Here is a 23,585-nt window from a genome sequence, read left to right on the forward strand (position 1 = left end):
TGAAAAACTACAAAACTACAGAAACAAAGTTCGTTGGTTATTGGTGCCAGTCACCAAAAAGCAGCGTAACCAAAACCTGCAAAATTAGTGGATTTTCAGTGAAGGATAAGACTCTGAAGGAAGAGATCCTTACATATTGCCTTAAAGCTGCACTCAAGAAGGGAAAACATTAAAACAATCCCATTTGTAGATAAAGTGTTATTCCTTGCCATCCAGTTGTGTCACTGACTTCTCAAGTTGGACATCCTTGTCTTACATGAAGGCTAGATTTTTTTTTTTTTTGAGAAAGAGAGGATAATGGTTATAATTAAACTCACTGAGTTAAATTTGTAGACGTTCGTTGTTTTTCACTTTAAATAGCTAGCTAACTGGATCATGGCAGAATGTAGTCGGTCCTGGGCAAGGACTTTTTCCTCCCTTTCCAATAATGCTATTCAAGGGGAAGCTAGTTACTGTGTGACATGCTTGATTCTCAGGAGGTTCGGACAAAAGAGAAGGTTAGAAGGTCAAGAGAGCCTGATGCTATTCAATGAGATATTTGAGTTGAATTCCCATACCAGAATTTTGCCTCATACCTAATGCAGACAGTGTAATAATGGGGGAAGGGAAGAAAGAGGGAGGGCGGGTTAAAATGTCCTTTCAGGTTAAATGTTAAAATAAGGTCCTTTATTTCTGTCTCTGGTGGCGCAGGGCATTAAAGACCCTGTGACACATTTTGGAAATGTTGCTTTAAAATAGATTTTAATGTTTGAGGATCTGTAAAGGGTATTATTGAGTACTTAATAGATTCTGTGTTTGCCTACTGAAGTCACTACACAGCCAATATCTACCTCATTAATTTGTAAAGCATTTTGGCCCACCTGGAGACTATGCACTATATTAAAACAACTTTTATACCCTAAATCTTCTTGTCTAATAATTAAAAAATGTTCAGCATCTGAAGAAAATGACCCAAACCCCACAATTTTGGTCTTGGCTACTTTAATTTGCATGGAATGTTCCATGTGAACAAATTTGGTCTATATTGAAGACGTTTTCCATCAGGTCAGCTATACAATACTAAATTGTGAAACAAGAAATGGAAACTAAATTGTTAAAAATGGATTCCATATTGGGGTTTTTTTGGCTGACAAAAATGGCATTGTCATTACTTTATACTCCATTATTTTACAGCTTAGGAAAACTAAATTTAGGTATTGTAAGTGATAAGTCTTATGACTTTTCCTTATAACCAAGGTCTGTACTGAGTCGACATTAGTTTTACAAGTGTTTCTTATATTTATATTTTTATCTTCTCTAAATTGTATCCTATTACATTCATAGACATAACAAATGTATGCCTTCTGGAATCCTCTATACCTGGTATTCTCTCCTTTGTACAAAGTAGCTCAGTGTTCTTTATTTGTACCCTCCACTAGTCCATGGCATCTTGTCTGAGTATGGTCATTTCTCAATAATTATTTTTTGAATGAGTGAGTGAATGCAAGATGATGTCGTTCAGTATTAGAATAAAGAGATTTGGAAAATAGGACAATAATACAGATGAGAAGTACTAATCAATTGAATATGTAGCAAGAGAAAATGCAAGGAAAAATTTGTGAGAAAAATTAATAGGAAACTGAGAGGGATTCATTGATAACCTAGAGATTAGAGGAGCAGTAGAGATGAAAAGCAGGAAAGTTTTGAGTGCCTTTTACAACATGGCTTGCAACTAAGAGCTGGAAGGATGAAAGAGACTCCCTTAACTTTTGTGCATTGCAACCCATTTATAAATATCCCCTACCCACTTCCCACTCCCCCCCCCCCAGTATTTTCAGTTACTCCTGTCTCCAAAACAACCTCTGTAGGGAAAATTATTTTCTTTCTAAAATACAAATGTGGTTACATACCTCTTTTGTTTAAAGAAACTGCATGTTCACCATTGCTTATACTCCAGAGAATGAATTCTTCTTTTCTTAACAAAGCTTTCAAGACTATTCAACATTTGCTGGGCTGTACATTGGTAGCCTCATTGTCCCGTGTCCCTTGAGCTTTAACCAGTTCTGAGTCTCTGAAATCCGTGTACTTCATGGTCTGCCTCAAAGTTCTTCATCCTGTCTTTACTCAGTTTCTTCTGCCTTTTACCTTTCTTCTTCCTCTTAACCCCCAGTTCTTTTGTAGACATATTTCAGTGACCATCACAAATGAAACTTCTTTTATAAAACAAAACAAAACAAAACAAAAACACTTCAATACTCTCTCCCCTTTTCTCCTATCTGCTCCTTTACCATTGCTTTTTTAAAAACATTGGTTGTATGATAGTTTTCATACAGGTAGATTTTATTAGGTATTCGTAGGTAGATTTTGCATTAGATTGGGTTTGAGTTTATTGAAGACAAGTACCTTATTCATTTCTAGGTGTCGAGAACAGCAAAACGTCTGTTGCATGGTTGATGTGTAATAAAAATAAATATATTAAAAAAGGAAGTTGGGTGATTTTGGTAAAGAATGATGGTATTGTTAAGAAAATGGGATGGAATGAAAAGCTCAAGATATTTTTTAAGTGATGAACGACCATTTGTAACTTTTCCAAATTATGTACAAATTCTCTTTCTTTATCCAGAACAAAACTGTCCTTTTCATGATAGTGATCACTTTGTAGTTTCCCAATGATGATGATTGTATGGCTTAGTTCTTTCTCCTATCAGTTAAACAACTGTGAGTAAACTAGTGATTTTGTTTCTTTCTCTCATATTTTGTCTCTTGATGAATTCAATGATATCCTTGTCTCTCCACAAATGTGCTCACGTTGAGCCTTTTCTAGCTGTTACAACACAGAGGATAAGTGGAATTTCCCTCAAACTAACACATTTTATCTTAACTTGTATGAAGGAAAAAACGACACAGACACTGGCTTTCTCTCACATTCCCTAGAACTTTTTTTTTTTTTCCTTCTGCATTTGACATTTCTGACCTCTGATTTTTTCATGATTCTGGCTCTGTATTCTCCCTGGTGTCTGGAACAGTGTTCCTTCCCAGTAAACACAAGGTAGTGATAGTAACACACATACATTTTCAGCTACTTGGAAAGAGATGTTATTTAAAATGTGTGTTCGGAATGACCTTCCATTTAAATAGAGTGAATCTCATACTCAGATCCTGCCCAATATCTAACCTCTTACATTTTATTTTATGTTGTTTCTCAGTGACTTTTTTGCAATACCTATCAATTTAGTGTCATCTGTGGATTTCATTAACAGACTAATTCCTCTTACAGATCATTAATGAAAATCCAAAATAAAACTGGGATTCTTACCAGTTTCCCCCTTAATTCCATAAATACCTAGTTTTAAATGACAGTGCTTAGATTTAAGTTTGTATAAAATGTTATTTCAAGTAAGATTGAGTTTCATACCTCCATGGCTTCTTGGTTCAATTATATATCAGTTTTATTAATTCTGTTTTCTGTTCCTTTGCAGTATCCTGTGCTAAGCTTGTCCATTAAAATATATATTCCTTCTAAACTCTGGTTAGAGCACAAGTGGTGTAGTCCTCCAGGGAGGTAAATGTAATTTGTTTGATTGGATACTCAAGCTTTCCAATTGTTTTATTTTCCTCAGAGAAATAGAACCTTTCTAGCTTTCAGGTCAATTGGTGTAATGGTTGGATTCAGATGGAATGACACTTTCTCCCCCTTGTAAGTCTCTAGTTCCTCAGAGAAATCCTTGAGAATTCTGTTGACAACTTGCTGTCATCTAGCCGGTCTAATGGTATAAATGACTTAGACACTGATTCTGAGTAGTGTGAAAGCCTAATGGTAAAGTGAAATTTTGAGAAGATCTCAAGTGCATTACAAATAAGGTACTTAGGCAGTACCTATATTCATTTCTTACAGTTAGTTTATCAGGTCCTTGCTGTTTTTTTTTTTTTTTTTTTCTCTAAGAAAGGGATTTACAATTTTAGGTCACTCAAATGTAACAGCAGCTGATCAAAAATGTTACTACTGTAAGGTATAGAAAGGAATACAATTATTATGACATTTGTTTTAGGAATCAATGAAAGTAGAAAGCAGATGAGATTAGATTGGCAAAAGAAAGCACAATCCAAAATACACATAGGAGGGAAGAGTTGGGACAGAGGAAAGTACTGTGTTGTAGGTTGTGTAAGTAAGCAGATCGAACAGAGGGTCAGGGACATGACTTGGCAAACTGCACTTGGGGTGACAGCGTGGGACAGCTGTCATCCGGCAGTGGAGACATTTGACCTCAGCGTCGAGCACAGCATGCAGGTTCTAGGCCATAAGAAGGCAGACTGTTGCCACTTGGATGAAAGGGAGTCCCTGTGCCAGGAAAAGGAGTTGTATTGCAGACCTAAACTTACTTCAAATTATCGGATCCAGTCTAGAGTGAAGGTGATCATGTCCACAGACAGATCCAACACCCCCACCACCCCCACACAATAGGAGTATCAGAGATGAAGCAGAATGGCTGGGGGAAAAATCATGGATAGAAAAAGTTATGTTAGAGTCTCGGAAGGAAATGTCTTTAAGTCAAAAAGGCCTTGAGCTAGGACGAGTGCAGTGAAATGATCAGAGCTCATGTGAACTGTGTATGTGTGTGTGCGTGCACGTGCATATGCATCTGTTGAGGGATGGTGGGGGAGAAAAACTAAACAAGAAATATATTGAGAGGAAAGTAGCATCCAAATAATTACAATAGGGTAACATGATAGCAAGTTATTGGGTGATTATTTGGGCCTGCTTGGGCATTAAAGGTCTCTCCACGGTGGCAATATATAAGCTGAGATCTCCATAAAAATAAAGACTAAGCAGATCCTACAATCCTTCATCCCTACAACCTATGCTAGTAAAAAGTCTCAAGTCCAAAAATCTCAACTTAAATCAAGTATTTAAATGTTATAATTCAAAGGCAAATTTGAAGAAAGTGGAGGTAAATTACTTATTTCTACAAATATCCACTGGTACAGGTATTAGGAAATTCAAAGCCTCAGACAAATATCTTGGACACAAGTATTATGTGAGAGACATTGGATATTAGGTTGAGATTTTCTATAGTAGATGTTAGAAGCCTCATCATTCTCACCCTTACCTTTTAATTCTTTTCCCTTTTAACATCCACCTTTATTCTTGATTCACCCTTTCTAAACATATACTGAAAACAGTTATAACCTCATTTATCTTTTTAATAAGTAAAATCACCATGCAGATATTTCCTCCTAATGCAGTCTTCATCCTGGGCCTCATACTTCTGAAGTCTGCCAGTCTTTGGAGAAGGCTAATCTAGGCTTTTCAAAAAGAGATGATCTATTCTAAATACACAACCCCACCAAATTTACAGATTTTTTTGACAGCTGCTGCTTCCTTAGGGGAAAATGGCTTTGGAAGAAATATGTAAGAATTGAACTCAATAAATATGAATTATAAAAAGACAAAATGAATATGATTTTCAAGAGTGCTCTCTGAATCTGGTAATCCAATGACTAATATGAGGTTCTTCAGATGGTAATAAAAATATACATTTATTTTGCCCAAATGGATGATATTATCTCCATGTTGTTGTCGTCATCGTCATCGTCAAGGGGGTAAGAGAAACTGCTGAATGTCCTGCATTTGATCCATAAATAGCTACTTTTGTTTTTAGGGCTGATACAATCCTTACCTTAAAAGAATGCCTATTTGCTGGTGTCATTATTTTTGTCTCAACCCAATTAAATGTGCGTGCTTCTCCATTACTGATGGAGGAAAAAACTGCTTAGACAATTACTCTCTCACCAGCTTCAGGGCAGGGAGCACCACCTTTAAACAAGGGTCACTCTGAAGGCCTCATTCTCATTCTAGAATGTCTTTAAAGGCAAAGCCATTCACATCAGATTTCATGATACAGTACTTAAAAGAGGTTAAAGACATTCCTATTTTTCCATTGCCCCCAAATGACTCTTCTTCATTTCGTTTATGAGGCTTAGTCTTAATAAATTTTGCTCAGTACCACTGGAGGTGCTAAAAAAAATCTAAGAGAACACAGAAAGCCTGGAAGACAGGTGGCACTTTTGAAATAGCATGTAGTTGAAGAATGTAAAACTAATAACTAATCCATTCATGATTTGATGGACTAGTCTACCCTTGTTGAAGATTTTAGTAGGGCTAACTTGTGCATAGTGTGAGTTGGCATTTTTACCTCTGTTTCATTCATACGACAGGACTCCATTTCAGCTTACAAATTACTGCTCAGGATCTTTAAGATGTCAATTGAGTACTGGCATGAAGTTTAGTTTTGGACTGTACACAGAAATGATTTCCTATACATCTGTCCACATGTTGAGGGTTTGATTGATGGCCCTCCTGACTTTGGGTCAAGAGTGAGATCACATCTCCTGGCAGGGCTTTGGCTTATTCCCTGAAAGTATAAACAGAAATCTAATGTTCACCATTTTTATCATCCTCTTTCAAGCATAATTTGACTTAACGATTTGCAACTTTAACATTACAATTTAAAGAGATTTTAAAAGCTGGAACATATTTGAGGAAAAGTGAGGAAGGTGGTTTTAAATTCACCACATTAAAGGAGAGATGTAAAGAATGGAGTGATCAGCATAAATGGAAAGCTGGGGTAACTTTTAAGGCTCTTTCAAGTTTTTTGTTTGTTGTGTTTTTTTCCTCCTACAACTCCCTTCTTACCTATTCTCTACCACTGAGTACTTTGCTAACTGCTATTAATCCTTCAAGAGTTAGTTTAGAGGAAGCTTCATTCATTTAATTAAAATTTAATGGGTACCCAATAGTTGCTAGTTAGTGTTGTGGAGAATGAGGGAACAGCAGTGAACAAAACGGAACCTCCTGTCACAGAGTTTATATTATAGGCTTAGAAAGGAGACTGATAATAAAAAGAAAAGTAAATAAGATATGCAAGTTAGGTATAGATAAAGAGAATGACCATATAGGAAGGGGGTTAGGAAGGATTCAGAGCTCCAGTTCTACATAGGGTAGTTAGGAAAGGTTTGCTAAAATGACATTTGAGGAAACATCTGAAAAAGATGAGGAAATGAGCCAGCAGTTGTCTGTAGGAATAATGGTAAGTAGAGAGAAAAGAAAGTACAGAGACTGAGGGAAATAAATTCCTGGAATGTTTGAGGAGGGAAGTGTAGCTTCAACAGAGAGCACAGGAATATACTAATAGGAAATAAGCCAGAGGTAACAAGGGACCAGATTGGGTAGGGCTTTGTAGGACTTTAACTTTTACACAGGGTAAGAATTCATTGAAGGTGTTTTTTGCAAATGAGTGACACGATTTGCTTTTGTTTTAGCAAGAATCCTTGGACTCCTGTCTTGAGAGTATACTGAAGGGGAACATGTACCAAATCTGAGAGGCCTGTTGGGAGGTAATTGGGAGGCCACTGTAAAAGTCTAGGGGAGGGCTGGTGGTGGCTTGGGCCACAGCTGCAGCAGGAAAAGTGATGAGCATTGAGTGGATTCGGGATGTATTTTAGAAGTAGAACCTGTGGATTTGCTGGCTTTGCTGGAATAGTTGTGAGGCATGAGGGAAAGAGAGTAGTCAAAGAGGACTCCCAGGATTTGGGGTTGAACAACTGGAAGAAAAGAGTTGCAGTGTTCCAATGTGGGCGAAGGCTGTTGAAGAAGAAGGTTGGGACATAAGAGCAGAGCTCTATTTTGGAATATTTATGTTTGAAATGCCTAATAGACTTCCAAGAAGAGATGCTGAATAGAAAGATGGATGTAGGGGTCTAGATTAGAAGTCTGAGATACAGCTAATCACTTAGGAGTAATCAACCTAATGATGCTATTTAAACATTGAGATAAGATGATATTTTCAAGGAACTACTTACATGTGTCAGAAGAAGAGGAGCAAGGACTGAATGTTGGGGGACTTCTATATTTATAGGTCCAAGAAGGGGATCCAAGCAAAGGAGGCCGAGAAGATCAGCCTGAGGGATAAGAGGAGAATTATGAGAGCTTGATGTACTTGTAGCCAAATGACATATGTGGTTCAAGGAGGAGGGAGTGATCAGCTCTGTCAAATGCTGGTGGTTCAAATAAGATGAAAACTTGGAACGTACTATTTGTTTTTAGCCTCATGGAAATCATTGGTGACCATGATAAGGGAGTTGGGATGATGTGACAGGCATAAAAATGTTGGAGTATTAGAGCTTGAGTGGCTCTCAAGCTCTCTTTAAGGACCTAGGCACAGTATCAGGACCTGAGTGTGATAAAGATGTGTCTTTGGGGGCAGGGGTGCCATGACAACTGGATATTAGTTATGTACAGGAGAATTCATCAAATACATATACATCCTGAGGATAAGGAGTGGCGGGTTTCTCCCTTTCAGAGATGGGAGTTACAAATATGGAAAGAGAGAAAATTAGAATGAATCCTAGAGTGTTAGATTAGAGTTGATTTCATCAATATAATCTCATTTTATATGTGTGTGTGTGCATATATACATAGATGTAGAAATAATATAGATGTAAATGTATAAGTGTGTATATCCAGTGTCTATCCACGTTTCTGTCTATCTTCATATTCCATAACTCTATCCATTGACAGGAAGAGGAAGGGTCTGGGAAAATAACATCCAAACAGCATGAGTATAGCTTAGCAGTGGTCTTGGCTCCTCAAAGTCACTCATCTTAAAGCAGAATTTCTTGGAGAAATGGCTGATTCCAGGGCAGGGTAGTAAAGATGATCCTGGAATATCTCATGTGAGAAAGCAAGGGGATATTCAAAGAATTATGAGGATGTGTCAGTTTAATATAGAATCCATGTCGATGGGGCCTCTGCCGTCTCAAGGTGGAACAATTTGAGCTTTGAAATGCATATTGAGAGTATTATATCCCACTGAATAACATACAGATTCATGAGTCTACACAGATAGAAATAAATGTAAATAATGAAAATTTAATTATAAACAGGATATTTATACAGTCTCAATATAAGGTCAAAAATGCTTTTTAATTGCAAAGGGAAATTTTGTATTTTTACAGTGGAGAAGCCTGACAGATACCAGCTCATTCAAATGATTAAAGTTATCATCAATAATGGAACAAATAGAAATTATGTAATACACGATAAGATGCAATGATCCCTGAGTCATCTGTATCTAACCATGAGAAAACATCAGGCAAACCCAAATTGAGAGGCAATGTACAAAGTAACTAGACTATAGTCTTGAACAGTGTTAAGATCATAAAAGCCAAGGAAAGATGGAAGAATTGTTCCAGGTCAGAGGGGTCCTATGAATCATGACAACTAAATGCAACGTGTGATTCTGGACTGGATTTATTTATTTTTATCTGTACAGGACATTTTTGGAACAATTGGCAAAACTTGAATGGTGTCTGAAGATAGGATGGTAGGGATATGTTAATGTTAATTTTCTTATTTTGATGATTGCACTATGGTTATGTAGAATGTCTTTGTTTTTAAATAGTAAATGTACTGTAGTACTCAGGGATAATGTGGTATGTCAGCAATTTAACCTCAGATGTTTCAGAAAAATATATTATACTGTTCTTGCATCTTACCTATTATTTTGAGATAGTTTTTTTAAAAATATTGAAAACAAAATACTAATTGAGCTACATTATAGAGAGAATGAGGAAAGAGAAACCAGACAAAGCAAATATAGACAACTCATTTGAGTAATACCACTGTCGTGGGACAGAGGGAAATGTTGTTGGAGGAGCAGAATTCTAAAATTATATCTCTGTTTCTCATCTTTGTCCCTACACACTTTATTCATATTTACTTTCCTGCATTTGCCACCTTGCATTGCAAGTATTTTTATAGGCCCATTTCCATTACAGATTGTAAATTCCTTGTAGAAAAGATCTGTGTTTTATATATCCCTTATGTGTAGCATAACACTTTGCGTATCATAATGTACTTATTAAATATTCAAACGATAGAAACATTTTCAAAAAAGCTGTGGTTTTTAATGAAACATGTGATGAGTAGTCTCTTTCCTAAACATGAAAGACAAAAGAAGTTGACTTTTAAGGAGAGGTAATTATAGTTATAACAAATAGATTTTGGGGTATAAAATACTGAAAAGGTTACTAAAATGTTTTACAGATAATTCTAGTTATTTTCTGGAAATCATCTGTTTTGTATAGATAAAAGAGAAAAGGGAACCAATGAGATACTGAGATAATTGAGCGTGTAAAATACTGTGATCATCTGTACACCAAAAGCATTCTTAAATGTGGAATTGTGCGTGAAATGTTCCTAGGCAGTATCTACAGAAAATGGGCTGGCTCTATCCCCATTCCCCAGGAAATCAACAATAAATCAGACCATTGGCAGATTTTCCATCACATCTCTGTGTAAACTAATTGCTTTTTTTTTTTTTTTTTTTTTTTTTTTAAGATAGAAGGAGAGTAGTTTAATAGTTTGGGAAGAAGTGGCCATATGAGTTTCATATCCAGTCAAGATAGGATCAAGACAACTACTGACATTCCTATGTTAAATTTTTAGAGATGGAGTAAATTGGAGGCTTGTTTGTGTGAGGTTGTAGTATACAGAGAGCTTCAATAGACACGAAGGGGAGACTAGCAAATCCAAAGCGTCATACCTAGAGTGATAATGTAATACATTTAATACATTTAGGCATAGATCACTTCAAGGGCCTGGCTTGTCTGGGTTACTCAGAGGAAAGAAAATGAAAGTGTGTATGCACAGGGGACAGGGATAGGAGGAGAAGAGATAGGAAGACAGGTGGATGGGAGAAGAGGCCAGGAGAGGCGTAAACGTTGAAATAAAACATACGAGCTCATGGAAAATGAAAAGTGGAAACAAAAACAAGAAAAATCTTTGAAAAAATTATCTGTGTATGAAGTTATTTCCCTGTAGCATCTTTTATCTGGTCAAAGGGAATGAAAACATAAGCAGTTATTCACTGAATCAAACCAGTAATGGGAACACACGCACATTCCTAATTTTCGAGGGCAGCCCAAGTGACTAATTTGTGCCAAATCAACCTTCCCTGAATAATTGCCTCAACTCTTTTATTCATAGTTTGTATAAATGCAGCTTAATAGGGAATATTTGATAGACTAGAGTATTTATAATCATATAAAAACTCATGTTAGTAAACAAGGTCACTCTGTAAAGGTGATGAATCCTTGTATGACACATTTATCTGTTGGAAAATGGTGTCTTTACTGCTTAGAATTGTAGCAGTGTAGATTGGTGGTTTTATTTTTGGAGTATCAATTAGACAATCAATCAATTAGTATTTATTGAGCTTCTGCCCAGCACGTAGGGCATGCTCATCAAATTTGCAAATGACACAAATCTTGGAAGATGGTAAATACATTGATGACAGACATAGCGTCCAAAAAGATTTTGACAGCCTAGAGCAATGGGCTGAATCTAACAAGATGAAACATAACATGGGTAAATATAAATTTCTGTCCTTGGGTCCATGAAACTAACTGCACATACACAGGATGGGGTGGAGGTGCTTTAGGCAGAGATGTAAAAAAGAAAAGACTTAGTATTTTAGTGAAAAGTGAGTTCAACTTAATAATTTGTCAGTTTTAGCTGTGTGATGCCATTGGCAAAAATCTAGCGTGCAATTTTGGATTATATTAAGGTGATAATCCTGTTTCAGTTTGGCAAGCCAAATCACAAGTAGAGATTGTAGTATTTCTGGAGCCACATTTTAAGAAGAGAGAGACCATGTCGTATTGAGAACACCACGTAAATGAAAGACATTTATCCTGAAGAAGATTTAGGAGAAAACGACATCTTTCTTTACATCTGTGAGCTTCCACATGGAAAAGGGATTGGATTTCTTTGGGGTGACATCAATAGTTAGAGCTGGGCCTTATGAATTGAAGTTATAAGGAGATATTTTTCAGTTTAATCATTTGTATTGGTAAAAGTTGTTCAAAGATGAAAGGGTTCCCCAAGTCCACAGTTAAACTTCTGTGTCCTCTGGGGCACCTGGGTGGCTCAGTCGGTTGAGTGTCCGACTTCTGCTCAGGTCAGGATCTTGTGGTTTGTGAGTTTGAGGCCCGCGTCAGGCTCTGTGCTGACAGCTCAGAGCCTGGAGCCTGCTTCGGATTCTGTGTCTCCCTCTCTCTCTGCCCCCCCCGCCCCCCCGCTCTTGCTCTGTCTCTCTCACAAATAAACAAAACACTTCCATGTCCTCATTTTGGGGGTGGGACCACTGCAGAAGGACAGTCTGAGAACTGAACAAGTAACGTGAGTATATACATTCAGCACAGTGTCAGGAAAATGACAAGTGATTATGTAGTTCATAGGGGTTGTTACCCTTCGTATTGTGGGAGATGTTTGACGTGAAGCTGGAATCCTCACTGTGTGGAGTTACAGCAGAGAGACTCATGGGTGGCTCTGACCCAAGAGATGGCTGTAACTTCAAAATGCTAACTGGGTGTAACTGACTAACAAAAATTGGTTAAAACAGTCCGTGGAATCAGTGAACCTTCTATGTGACCTTGAATAATGTAACTTTTTGTTTTCAATTCTCTGTGATTCTTTTTAAATAATTATTTGTGATCATTTTTTAAATAGAGGTAATAAACCTTCGTTGGATTGTCGTAAGGATAAAAAGGAAAAATACATATAAAAATTTTAATGCCCAACTTGCTAATTTTTCTATATGTGAACACTTTTATAGTACTGAAATAGTTGGTAAAGGGTTATTGGAAGATACAGGACTTGAGGTATATTTGGAAAAATACTAAAAATTTAGGGAGATGAAGTAGCAAGGTTATTCCCATACAAAATAGCTTGAACAGAGCACAGAGATAGAAACAAGCATTGTGTGATCATAAGATAGGGAGGAGACCTCTCCGATTAGATGAGATTGACTGTTGGTAATTAGTTAGAAATAAAATTGGGATGGGATGAGTAAGAAAACCTCAGAAGAACTTTGGTTTCAGATAGTAAGCAAGAGGGACATTCCACATGTGCTTAGGTAAGGGAATAAAACATACGTGTGATACCTTTTATTTACTTTTAATTTTTTTAATGTTTATTTTTGAGAGAGACAGAGACAGAGTGCGAGCAGGGTTGGGGCAGAGAGAAAGGGAGACACAGAATCCGAAGCAGGCTCCAGGCTCTGAGCTGTCAGCACAGAGCCTGATGCCGGACTCAAACCCACAAACCGTGAGATCATGACCTGAGCTGAAGTCAGATGCTTAAACGACTGAGCCACCCAGGTGCCCCATTTTTTATTTTTAAAGTTTATTTGTTTAGAGAGAGATACGGGAGTATGCGTGCACACAGGCACTTGCACACAAGTGGGGGAGGGGTAGAGAGGGAGAGAATCCCAAGCAGACTCCGCAGTGTTAGTGCAGAGCCTGATGTGGGGCTCGATCTCACGAATCATGAGATTATGACCTGAGCTGAAGTCAAGAGTTGGTCGCTTAACTCACTGAGCCACCCAGGCACCCCCTGTACATGTGATATTTAAAAATAATCTTAGGGAATTTTTAGAATAAATTGCCTTCCTTATGCTTAAAAAATTATAGATGGAATAGTAGAATCCTTTTTGCAAAGCCTTGTTTAACCTAGAAATAGAAATTCTATTTCAGGGAAATTTCTATTTCAGAAAGTCCAAGACATATTTCCTCCACAAAGTTTTCCCTTCAGATTCATATCCCAGTATTTTTTTTGTTTGATTTTTTTTAGTATTCAAAATGATGATCTTTATATTTGTATCATCCATCATTATTTTTTGAGGGTGAATTTGAATTCAAGATATGTTGCCAAATCACTTTCTATTAAATCTACAAAAGTATTATTCTAAATTCTTTTTAATTTTTTAATGTTTATTTTTGAGTGAAAGAAAGAGCATGTGTGGGGGAGGGGCAGAGAGAGGGGAGACAGAATCTGAAGTAGGCTCCCCGCTCTGAGCTGTCAGCACAGAACCCGACGTGGAGCTCAAACTTATGGACCATGAGATCATGACCTGAGCTAAGTCAGATGCTTAACCGACTGAGCCACCCAGGCACCCCCATTCAAAATTCTTAAAATAGTTTTGTTTTAGGGGCCCCAACGTGGGTCAGTTGGTTAAGTATCTGACTCTTGATTCCGGCTCAGGTCATGATCTTACAGTTCATGAGTTTGAGCTCTGCATTGAATTCTGTGTTGGGTGTGGAGCCTGCTTAAGATTTTCTCCCTTTCCCTTTGCCCCTCCCCAGCTCGTGTGTGTGCACACTCTCATATGTGCTAGATCTGTCTCAGAGGGAAAAAAAAAAAATTGCTTCAAAATGAAACCCTTTAAGAGAATGAAAGTGGTATTTCTGGGAGGCCTGTTTGATGGTTTTGAAAAGACAAGTCCCAAAGAAAAGGTCCAGAATCATATATATATATCATATGTGAATGGATTAAGACCTAACTTCTCAAAGCAACTCTTTGAAATGGACAGCACTTTATTCACTGCACTGAGTCAGAACTTAAAAACAACCATCATTGTTTATAGTGATGCACACACTAGTGCATTAAAATTAGTCATACACACAAGGTCCTTGAGAGAAAGGGTGATGACTTTATTTTTTTGGTATAATGTATAGGGGCACTTTGAGTACTGGGTTCAGGCTTTATTGAATTAAATTGAGATTAGAAAGATAGAGGCAGCAAGGAAAGTATTTCTCCGCTGAGGAAATTAGTGCAGGTGTTCTGCCTACTTCCCAGCCTGAGTTGGGAGTTTCTTTGGATTTTTGGTAGCCAGCAGGAGTAGAAAAGCAACAAAGATTTGGCATTTCAGCGGACCAGATGATTGACAATTAGGACACACCTGTCCAGGTGGACTTGATTGTATTTTTTTCTTGGTAGCTTCTCAGCTATTGTGTGACTTCCTGGAATTATATACTTCTCCGCTCAAGCAAGACAATGATCAGGTATTCTACTTAAAAAAATAATCTGATACACTCTTGTGCTCAAAGGAGTGAGTACAGACTATCACAGGGACATGAATTTGGCCAAAAAGTTAATTAAAATAAAATATGAAGCCGTGAGAAAATGAAGGGGTGAGAATGACCTGCTCCCCTCTATCTTCTTTCCGGTGTGTTTTTTTTAAATCTCTTATGAGGGGATTTAAGGCCTTTCTCCAGCTGCCACGGGCTTTGCCAATTCATTCCTTCATGCCACACCAATAAACATGTACAAACTCTTCCAATTCTCGAGGGGTGGAAAATGAGATAGGTGTGAAGTCTACTTCAGCAGAAGGCTTTCTTTTTCACAAATTAGAAATTCCACCACACATATTCCTATTCCTCCAGATAACTGGCAAGGGGATCATCAGAATGAGCTATTGCAAAGCGCTACCCTCGTCTTCACAGTTCTGGTGTGATGGGGCCCCAGACCAGAATTGCAAAATAGTTAAGAGAATCTTGGAATATAAAACATGGTACAGAACACCAAAGAAGATTTAATCTTATTTATAGAAAGGTGGTTGATAGGGGAGGGGACAACAGAAGAGAGTGGCTTGAGATCATCATTAATCATTTTGTAAGTACCAACAAAGTGAAAACATCCTTCCAGAATTCACTGCAAGTGACACCGAATCCTTCTCCTAAGCAAATATGCGATGAGTTGATAAAAAAGAGAAGGTCCTGAACTCTTGACTACAGATATAATACAGTGAATATAGAAAATCAAAAACATGCTTTCTATCTGACTCAAAATAAAGGTGCACTTAAACTTGTAAAAGACAACATTTTTATTTGAATGATATGACAGAACTGTCACAGGAGTGTTACCTGCTATAAAGAAAGCCTAAGAATTATTACCTTTATTAGACCAGTGACACTGAGATTTAGCCATACATTTCTAACTTCTGTCCCTCTACAGAGACAATTTTCTTTTCTTAAATAAACTGTCATGCTAGTGTTAATATATTGTTGGCTCTCTCATGCTCTGAGAATACTGCTGATATAAAACATGTATATGTTAGATTGGTAATAGTATCTTTAGTGTAGCTGAGTAGAACAAATGTGTTTCCCTCATGGCTGTGCTAATGTGATAAAGGAAAATTGGCTGTTCATCAGCTTTTGGCTGGGTAAAGACAGTAGAGATGGAACCACATTCTTTTTTATGCATTAATACCATCGAGAACTTTTCACTAGTTATATTTCATGTGCCTGCATGTTGCGCAAAGATGTTGTAAAACATGAGATAATGCTACAAATAACAAAGTAGAAAAGCCGGTATCTTTTATAATGATAACAGTCAAACACCAAATGACAGTAACAGGCTGTAAAAAATGGGCTGCAAAAAAAATGCAGCCCTACTACCCAGAAGAGAGGTATATATGCAGGCCCACAAGGAGTTGGCGTGTGTTTTTAGTTCTTCATGTCAAGGCTATGTTTTATAATTAAGTAAAATGTAACATGGGGTCAGTGGAGTTAAGGAAGTACCTGGTTTTTAATAAAAGCAGATTAAATAGTATGGAGAAAAGCCATGTTGGATAACTTTGTGAAGAATTACTATCCCCAAGTAATTATGTTGTTAACTGTCAGGGTGGGTTGATTGGTTGGTTTGTTTGGAGAGAGAGGGCTGTTGAAAACAGCTCTTAAGACAGTCACTCATATAACGTTCCAAAGATGTTGGGGAATGGTTATTTTCGTCAATTGTGAGGAAGTCTTAATAGGATAGCATTTGAATGCTATGACTGGATATATTTTTAATTAAAATGTTAGCATCTAACCTTTCACCTGCAAGATGACATATTTCTCTTTCTTCTCTCCTTCCGCTACCCCCACCCCCATCCTCGTGTTTTGTTTGCCATTTCAGCTCCTTTGCTAGAGCACCGATGATTCCTTTTACATTCAAGTTAAAAGCACTTGAACAGAACTGTTTGTAGAGGCTAACATTGATGTCAAATGGCTGATCATTTTATTCAGAAATACGTGCAATCATTGACAGTTTTGTATAAATCCCATCCATGAAGTTGTCTGCAGAACGGTTTGAGTTGGCTCTTCAGGGGTCACTGCACAGAAACAAAATTTCGTAACTTTATCATTCTACAATTAGGATATAATTGAGGGGTCATCTAGCCACAACCCAGGAACAAATCTGGTTGGTCAAATGTTTTTATAAAGTTTCACTGGAACACATCCATGCTAACTCACATATGTATTGTCTCTGGCTGCTTTCCTATTACAATAGCAGAGTCCAGCAGTTGTGACCTGGACCACTTGGAACACAAAATCAAATCACTTGGTTTGCAAATAGACAATATTTATCCTCTGACTGTTTACAGAAAAAGTTTGTTGATCCCTGATGTAGAGAGTTGGTAAGTTGTCTGAATAATTAGGCTAGAATATTCTTGTCAAATTTTTATATTCTGTATTGGGGAGGTACGGCTGAAAATCATCAACTATGGTACCAATACTAATACAGGAAATGTTTACAGGAAGTATTTTGTATTAGCAACTTAAATTCTATCCACAGGTTATACATTTTTGGCATACTTAGTTTTGAATATTTCTACCTTTTGTATTGAATTCTGTTTTTGCCAATTATTGTTATAACAAATTTAACTAGTATATAAAGAAATAGCATATTCTCAAAAAATTATGAAGGCATAGCAGTCAGTGCTGCTAAATATACGGGACGAAAAATTATGTATATCTCTAAATACCATGGCACAAATCACAGCACAAAACTATAATATGTAGGTTCATATCTAGATCTATAAACATACAGATATACCACTGAGCCATTAAGATAAATTGTTTTCAGTCTTTCCAACTGAAGAAAGTAGTGAAGTAGGAAATTAACTTGAGAAAGACTGCTGAAATGTAGTTATGATAAAATGCAAGGTTATGTAATTAAAATAATAATGGTGATAATTTCTTGCAGGTGCATCAGACAAAAATCAGTTTCTTCATCAATGGTTTGGAGGAAGATAATACAGCATTTGATGCAAGGACTCTAAGTGGTTCAATTATAGATTTTGCCTCTGGTACTACACAAATAGGACAGAGTTTAAATGGTAAGATTCTGACTTCAGAAAATTACTTATTTTGTCTAATTACCAGATTGCTCAAGAAAGTGTCAAAAATAATTGTTTTAAATATCTAGGTGTATTTGTTTCTTAGCACTGCTGCAACAAATGAGCAGAACTGGGTAGGAGCTTAATAAAGCAGACATTTATCCTCCTCTTACAGTTCTAGAGCCCATAAGTCTGAAATCAAGGGTTCGCAGGGTTGGTTTTCTCTGGATGTTCTGATTGGTTCTATGCCTCTCTTTCTCTTGGCTTCCAGTAGTCCTCAGCGTTCCTTGGCTTGTGGCTGCACAGCCCCCTTAGCCTCCAGGTTCACATGACCCTCTCGTCTGTGTTCTGTTCCCTTCTCTTCTCTTCTAAGAGAGCTTGTGGTTAGATGTAAGGCCCACCCTGATCCTATATGCCTTCCTCTCCAGATCCTTAATTACGTATGCAAAGACCCTATTTCCAAATATGGTCCTATATGCCTTCCTCTCCAGATCCTTAATTACATATGCAAAGACCCTATTTCCAAATATGGTCACAGTCACAGATTCCAGGGGTACGCACCTTTTGGAGGGCACTTTTCAACCCACCATACTAGGGAAACTTTAAAATTAAGATGTACCTATTATGATCAAGTTTATTTCTTTTTTCTTTTTCTTTTAAATGTTTATTTATTTTGAGAGAGAGAGCGCACATGCAAGCGTGAGCCGGGGAAGAGCAGAGAGACGGGGAGAGAGAGAATCCCAAGCAGGCTCTGCACTGTCAGTGGAGAGCCTGACGTGGGGCTTGATCTCAGGAAACCATGAGATCATGATTTGAGCCCAGATCAAGAGTCAGAAGCTTAACCAACTGAGCCACCCTGGTGCCCCTGATCAATATTTACATAAGAACAATATGTGATAAACTATATTTTCTCAATCTTTTTTTTGTTTGGATTTTAAAGTAGGGTTTAGAATATTAAATAGAAACTGAAATTTAATATTCAACACTAATAAGCTAGATTTATGGTATTCATATCTTCCCATCCTAAAACAGGCCATAGAGGTTTAAAAGAATATATACTGCATCCTGAAAACAAAACCCAGAAATTGAATTTAGGATTAACTTGAAATAATTAGCACAATGGTTTATAAATTGCCTACACTTTAAAAATGGAACAATTATTTTATATTACTAAATAATGAATACTCATAAGAAAATCCAAACAATACAGGACTCTCTGAAATAGAAAATATTTCAGTTTTCTACCTTCATAGATACAGTTAACTTTTTTATACCCTTCCAGAATTTTAGTACATATAGCTGGAGATATGGTTATAAAAATAATTTTCTAAAAATGAAATTATAATACATATGCTTTCTCTGAGGCCTCTAAAAATAAATACTTCCTCTCCAAATGTTATGGACAACATTCTATGTTAATATTCCTTCTCATTTAAAATGGCTGCATTATGCCCAGTTGTATAGCTGTAACAAAAACTTTTAAAACAAACTCCTAATAATGAGCATTTAGATTATTCCTCATATTTTGAGATTATTAGCAGTTATTTACTAGAAATCGCGATACATGCCTGTATTTCTATATCTCTGTTTCTAGATCTCTATTACACACACACACACATGTATACACCTACGTACGCATTTGAGCAACTGTCTGATTGCATAGTTCCTTAAGACTTTTACACTTTGGTGTTAGTCTGCTTGAGTTCAAGTCCCAACTGCCCACTTACTAGCTACGTGACCTGGAACAACTTTTAAATGACTCTAAACTGTAGTTAGCCCAAATTTATTTAATTTATGTACTTTTTAAGTTTGTAGTTTAATTCCAGTTAGTTAATGCACAGTGTAATATTACTTTCAGGTGTAGAATGTAGTGATTCAATACCCAGTGCTCATCACAACAAGTGCACTCCTTAATCCTCATCACCTATTTAACCCATACCCTACCCCCACCCCTCTGGTAACCATCAGCTTGTTCTCTATAATTCAGAGTCTGTTTCTTGATTTGTCTCTGTCTCTTATTATTATTATTTTTTTTACCTTAGCTTGTTTGTTTCTTAAATTTCACGTATGAGTTAAATTGTTTATTTATCTTTTTCTGACTGACTTTTGCTTCAATTTCTACTCTCTAGTTCCATCCTTGTCATTGCAAATGGCAAGATTTCATTCCTTTTTATGGCTGAATAATATTCCTGTGTGTGTGTGTGTGTGTGTGTGTGTGTGTATGTATATTACATGTTATATTTTCTTTATCCCTTGATCAACCAATGGACCAGTGGACACTAGGGCTACTTCCAAATATTGGCTATTGTAAATAATGCCGCTATAAACATAGGGGTGTGTGTATCCTTTCGAATTAGTGTTCTTATATTCTTTTAGTTACTCTAAATTTGAAATGATGATGATGACATTACAGTCTCATTGTGAAGATCAAATGAGGCTATGTATGAAAAACATTATTGTTTTTCCAGAATCTGGCACATTGTAGTTGCTGAAAACTTAATGGCATTCTTTGATCAACAGAAGTTCTTAATTTTAATGAAGTCTAATTTACTAATTTTTCTTTTATACTTAACATTTTTATGTCCTATTGAGGAAATCTTTGCACACCCTGATATGGAGATATTATTTTTACATTTTATCTGAAAATGTTATTATTTTACCTCTCAAATTTAGGTCTGTTTTCTATATGACTTTATTTTGGGTATGTTATGAGGTAGGGGGGTCAAGATTCATTTTTTATTTCTCACTTGAGTATCACCAGAACCATTTTCATTAAACAGATCATTTCTTCGCTCCCCTGCAGCGAGTGGTAACTGTCACAAATCATGTACCTGCATATGTGCAGATGGGTTGCTCCTGAGCTCTCTCTTTTGCTCCAATGATTTGTTTGCCTGTATTTGAGTCAAAACATTTAGTTTTCATAGTTGTCATTTCGTAAAAGTCTTAAAATCTGGAAGTATTTACTTTTCCAACTTTTTTTCCTTTCAATATTGTTTTGTCTATTTATATGAATTTTAGAAGCAGTTTTGCAATTTTCACAAAATTCTGGGATTTAAATCATAAACTCAACTTTGGGAAAATGGGTATCTATATGATATCAGATCTTCTAATCCACAAACAAAATGTATTTCTTAATTTCTCTTAAAAATGTTGTTTGTTGGTTTGTTTGTTTGTTTATTTATTTATTATCTTGAGAGAGAGGGAGGGAGGGAGAGGATCCCAAGCAGGCTTTGTGCCACCAGTGCTGAGCCTGACCTCATGAATCACGAGATCATGACCTGAACCAAGATCAAGAGTTGAGTCTGACATTTAACCAACTAAGCTACCCAGGCACCCCAATGTTGTTAGTTTTCTGTCCAGAAGTTTCACTCGTTTGTAAGACTTAGTTCTATGTATTTTTTGGTTCTTTTTTCATCAGTTATACTTACTATTGTTTCCGAACTTCATTTTCTAGTTTTGTTTTTATTCTATAAAAATACGATCAATTTTTATATTGACCTCAATTAAGTCCAGTGAATTTGCTAAATTTTAATTCTAATAGTGATACAATCCTGCCAGTTGTGTATAGTAGATATAGTATAGCAGAGAGAGAGAGGGACCAGTGCAAGTGAGGGAGGGGCAGAGAGAGAGGGAGACAGAATCCAAAGCAGGCTCCAGGCTCTGAGCTATCAGCACAGAGCCCGATGCGGGGCTTGAACCCATGAACCTCAAGATCATGACCTAAGCTGAAGCTGGACGCTCAACTGACTGAGCCACCCAGGTGCCCCAGATGTGTATTTTTGATATTCAAAATGAATTCTAAAACTGTGTGGTTAAATTTCCTAGCTCTGGTGTCAAAAAACTTAGAATTGAATCCAATCCAGTTGTGTGCCTTTGATAAAAATATGTATCCTTTTAAAATCTCAGGTTTTAATCTATTAAAGGATGTTTTCATAAACAATTCATAGGACTGTAATGATAATTATATGGGATCATGTATGTGTAGAATATGTTGCTTATCATATAGTAAATGTTTAATGAGTGGCAGCTATTATTAACCTCTTTGAACACCTATGCTCTTATTGTAAGTAGGGATAACAATGTCTCTCCATAGAATCGTTGAGAAATCAGAAGACAAAGTGTCTGGACATAACTCTATTTAATTTGTATATGCTCTTCGATCAAGCTAAGCTTATGTGAAGACTTAATTGAAGGAAACTATATATTTAGAAACTTGGTGTGAGTAATTAGCGTATTGGAGAATTTTATAAAGTACCCTGCATGCAGAATTTCTTAATAAAACATTAAATCTTGTGAGCCTTGTTTCAATATTTAATCCCCATTAGTACTTCTAAAAGTGTTTTATTGCACCAGATGTTGCTCAAAGTATTCGATAGCGCTATAAATTAGTCTGCTATGCACTGTGGGGTTGAAGTGACTTGCTTCTGCTCTTCTCCAGCATGCTAGGTGTTGAATGAATGCTTCAAAAGGACCCTGTGGACTGAATATGATATTTGTTATTAAGCTGTGTAAAAAGAAATTTAACTTCTGATGAGAAAACATATCATTGGAGGGGCGTCTGGGTGGCTCAGTCAGTTGAGCTCAGGTCATGATCTCATGGTCTGTGAGTTCGAACCCCACGTCGGGCTCTGTGCTGACAGCTCAGAGCCTGGAGCCTGCTTTGGATTCTGTGTCTCCCTCTCTCTCTGCCCCTCCCCTGCTCATGCTCGCTCTCTCTCTCTCTCTCTCAATAATAAATAAACATTAAAAAAAGAAAAGAAAACATATCATTGGAAAGGGGTTTGTTTCAAATGTCACTTAATTTTTACTACAATTTTCTCCTTAAGATTTGGGCATCAGAGTGCTACAAGGGAAAGGGTATTTTAAAATAATTTTTGTCTTTATTCTATCAATTTATAGGTACAGTTGTACCTACTGTATCTTTTCTCTAATTAGAGATGGCATGTAGACTGGCTCATTACTTCTGCCTAATGAGCCAGGCTCCATGCCACCTCTCTAATCAGAAAAGAGATAGGTACAGAATGTTCCCACGGACTTATTATAAATCATTTTCTTTCTCTCGCTCCTTTTTTTAATCAAAAAATTAAGTCACTGTCCTCCATACTTTTGTCCATATCCAAGATGGTTTCATTCAGGAGAGGTAATTGTGCAAGAGATTACTGTGAGCTGAATTAGGGGTGCTCTCATGCAGTGCCGGGCCGGCTGTCTGTGCTTTGGAACAGACACTGCCTCAAATACAGGCATATCAAACGAAGGCCCATAGGAGATCTAGATGTCTTTCCTCTCTTTCTCTGGTTGGGCTTAACTTGTTTCCCTGTTTTCGTACCCAAGAAGCAACAACTTTGCACGTGAGTGTTGGCTTCCTACAGAGCTTTTTTTTAGTGGGGTCTCATATCTACCATAACTTTCTAGAAAAATATGTTGCCGATCACACTTTTCTTTTGCTGCAGGCCTTGTCTTTGCCTCCCCTAGGAAATTAATCAGTGACCACATGAATGCATTTCACTGACCCCTGTATACATATTAATGGAATATCTATACATATAATGTATTGATGCTAATGAGATAACCTGATTTGGTTGAGTTGATTTTTTAATATACAAA

General features: G+C 36.9%; 1 protein-coding gene across 3 annotated transcripts in view; it reads left to right on the forward strand.

Moving 5' to 3' along the window:
* The window catches only part of USH2A (usherin), a 742,577-nt gene that overhangs the window by 40,893 nt on the left and 678,099 nt on the right, over positions 1–23,585 (forward strand). For all 3 annotated transcript variants that reach the window (XM_045455771.1, XM_045455772.1, XM_045455773.1), the window contains exon 4: positions 17,849–17,981. In XM_045455771.1, the coding sequence (XP_045311727.1) occupies positions 17,849–17,981 (133 nt within the window). The remainder of the gene's footprint in view (positions 1–17,848; positions 17,982–23,585) is intronic.

The sequence above is a fragment of the Leopardus geoffroyi genome, chromosome C3 (genome assembly GCF_018350155.1).
Source record: "Leopardus geoffroyi isolate Oge1 chromosome C3, O.geoffroyi_Oge1_pat1.0, whole genome shotgun sequence".
NCBI classification, from domain to species: Eukaryota; Metazoa; Chordata; class Mammalia; order Carnivora; family Felidae; genus Leopardus; species Leopardus geoffroyi.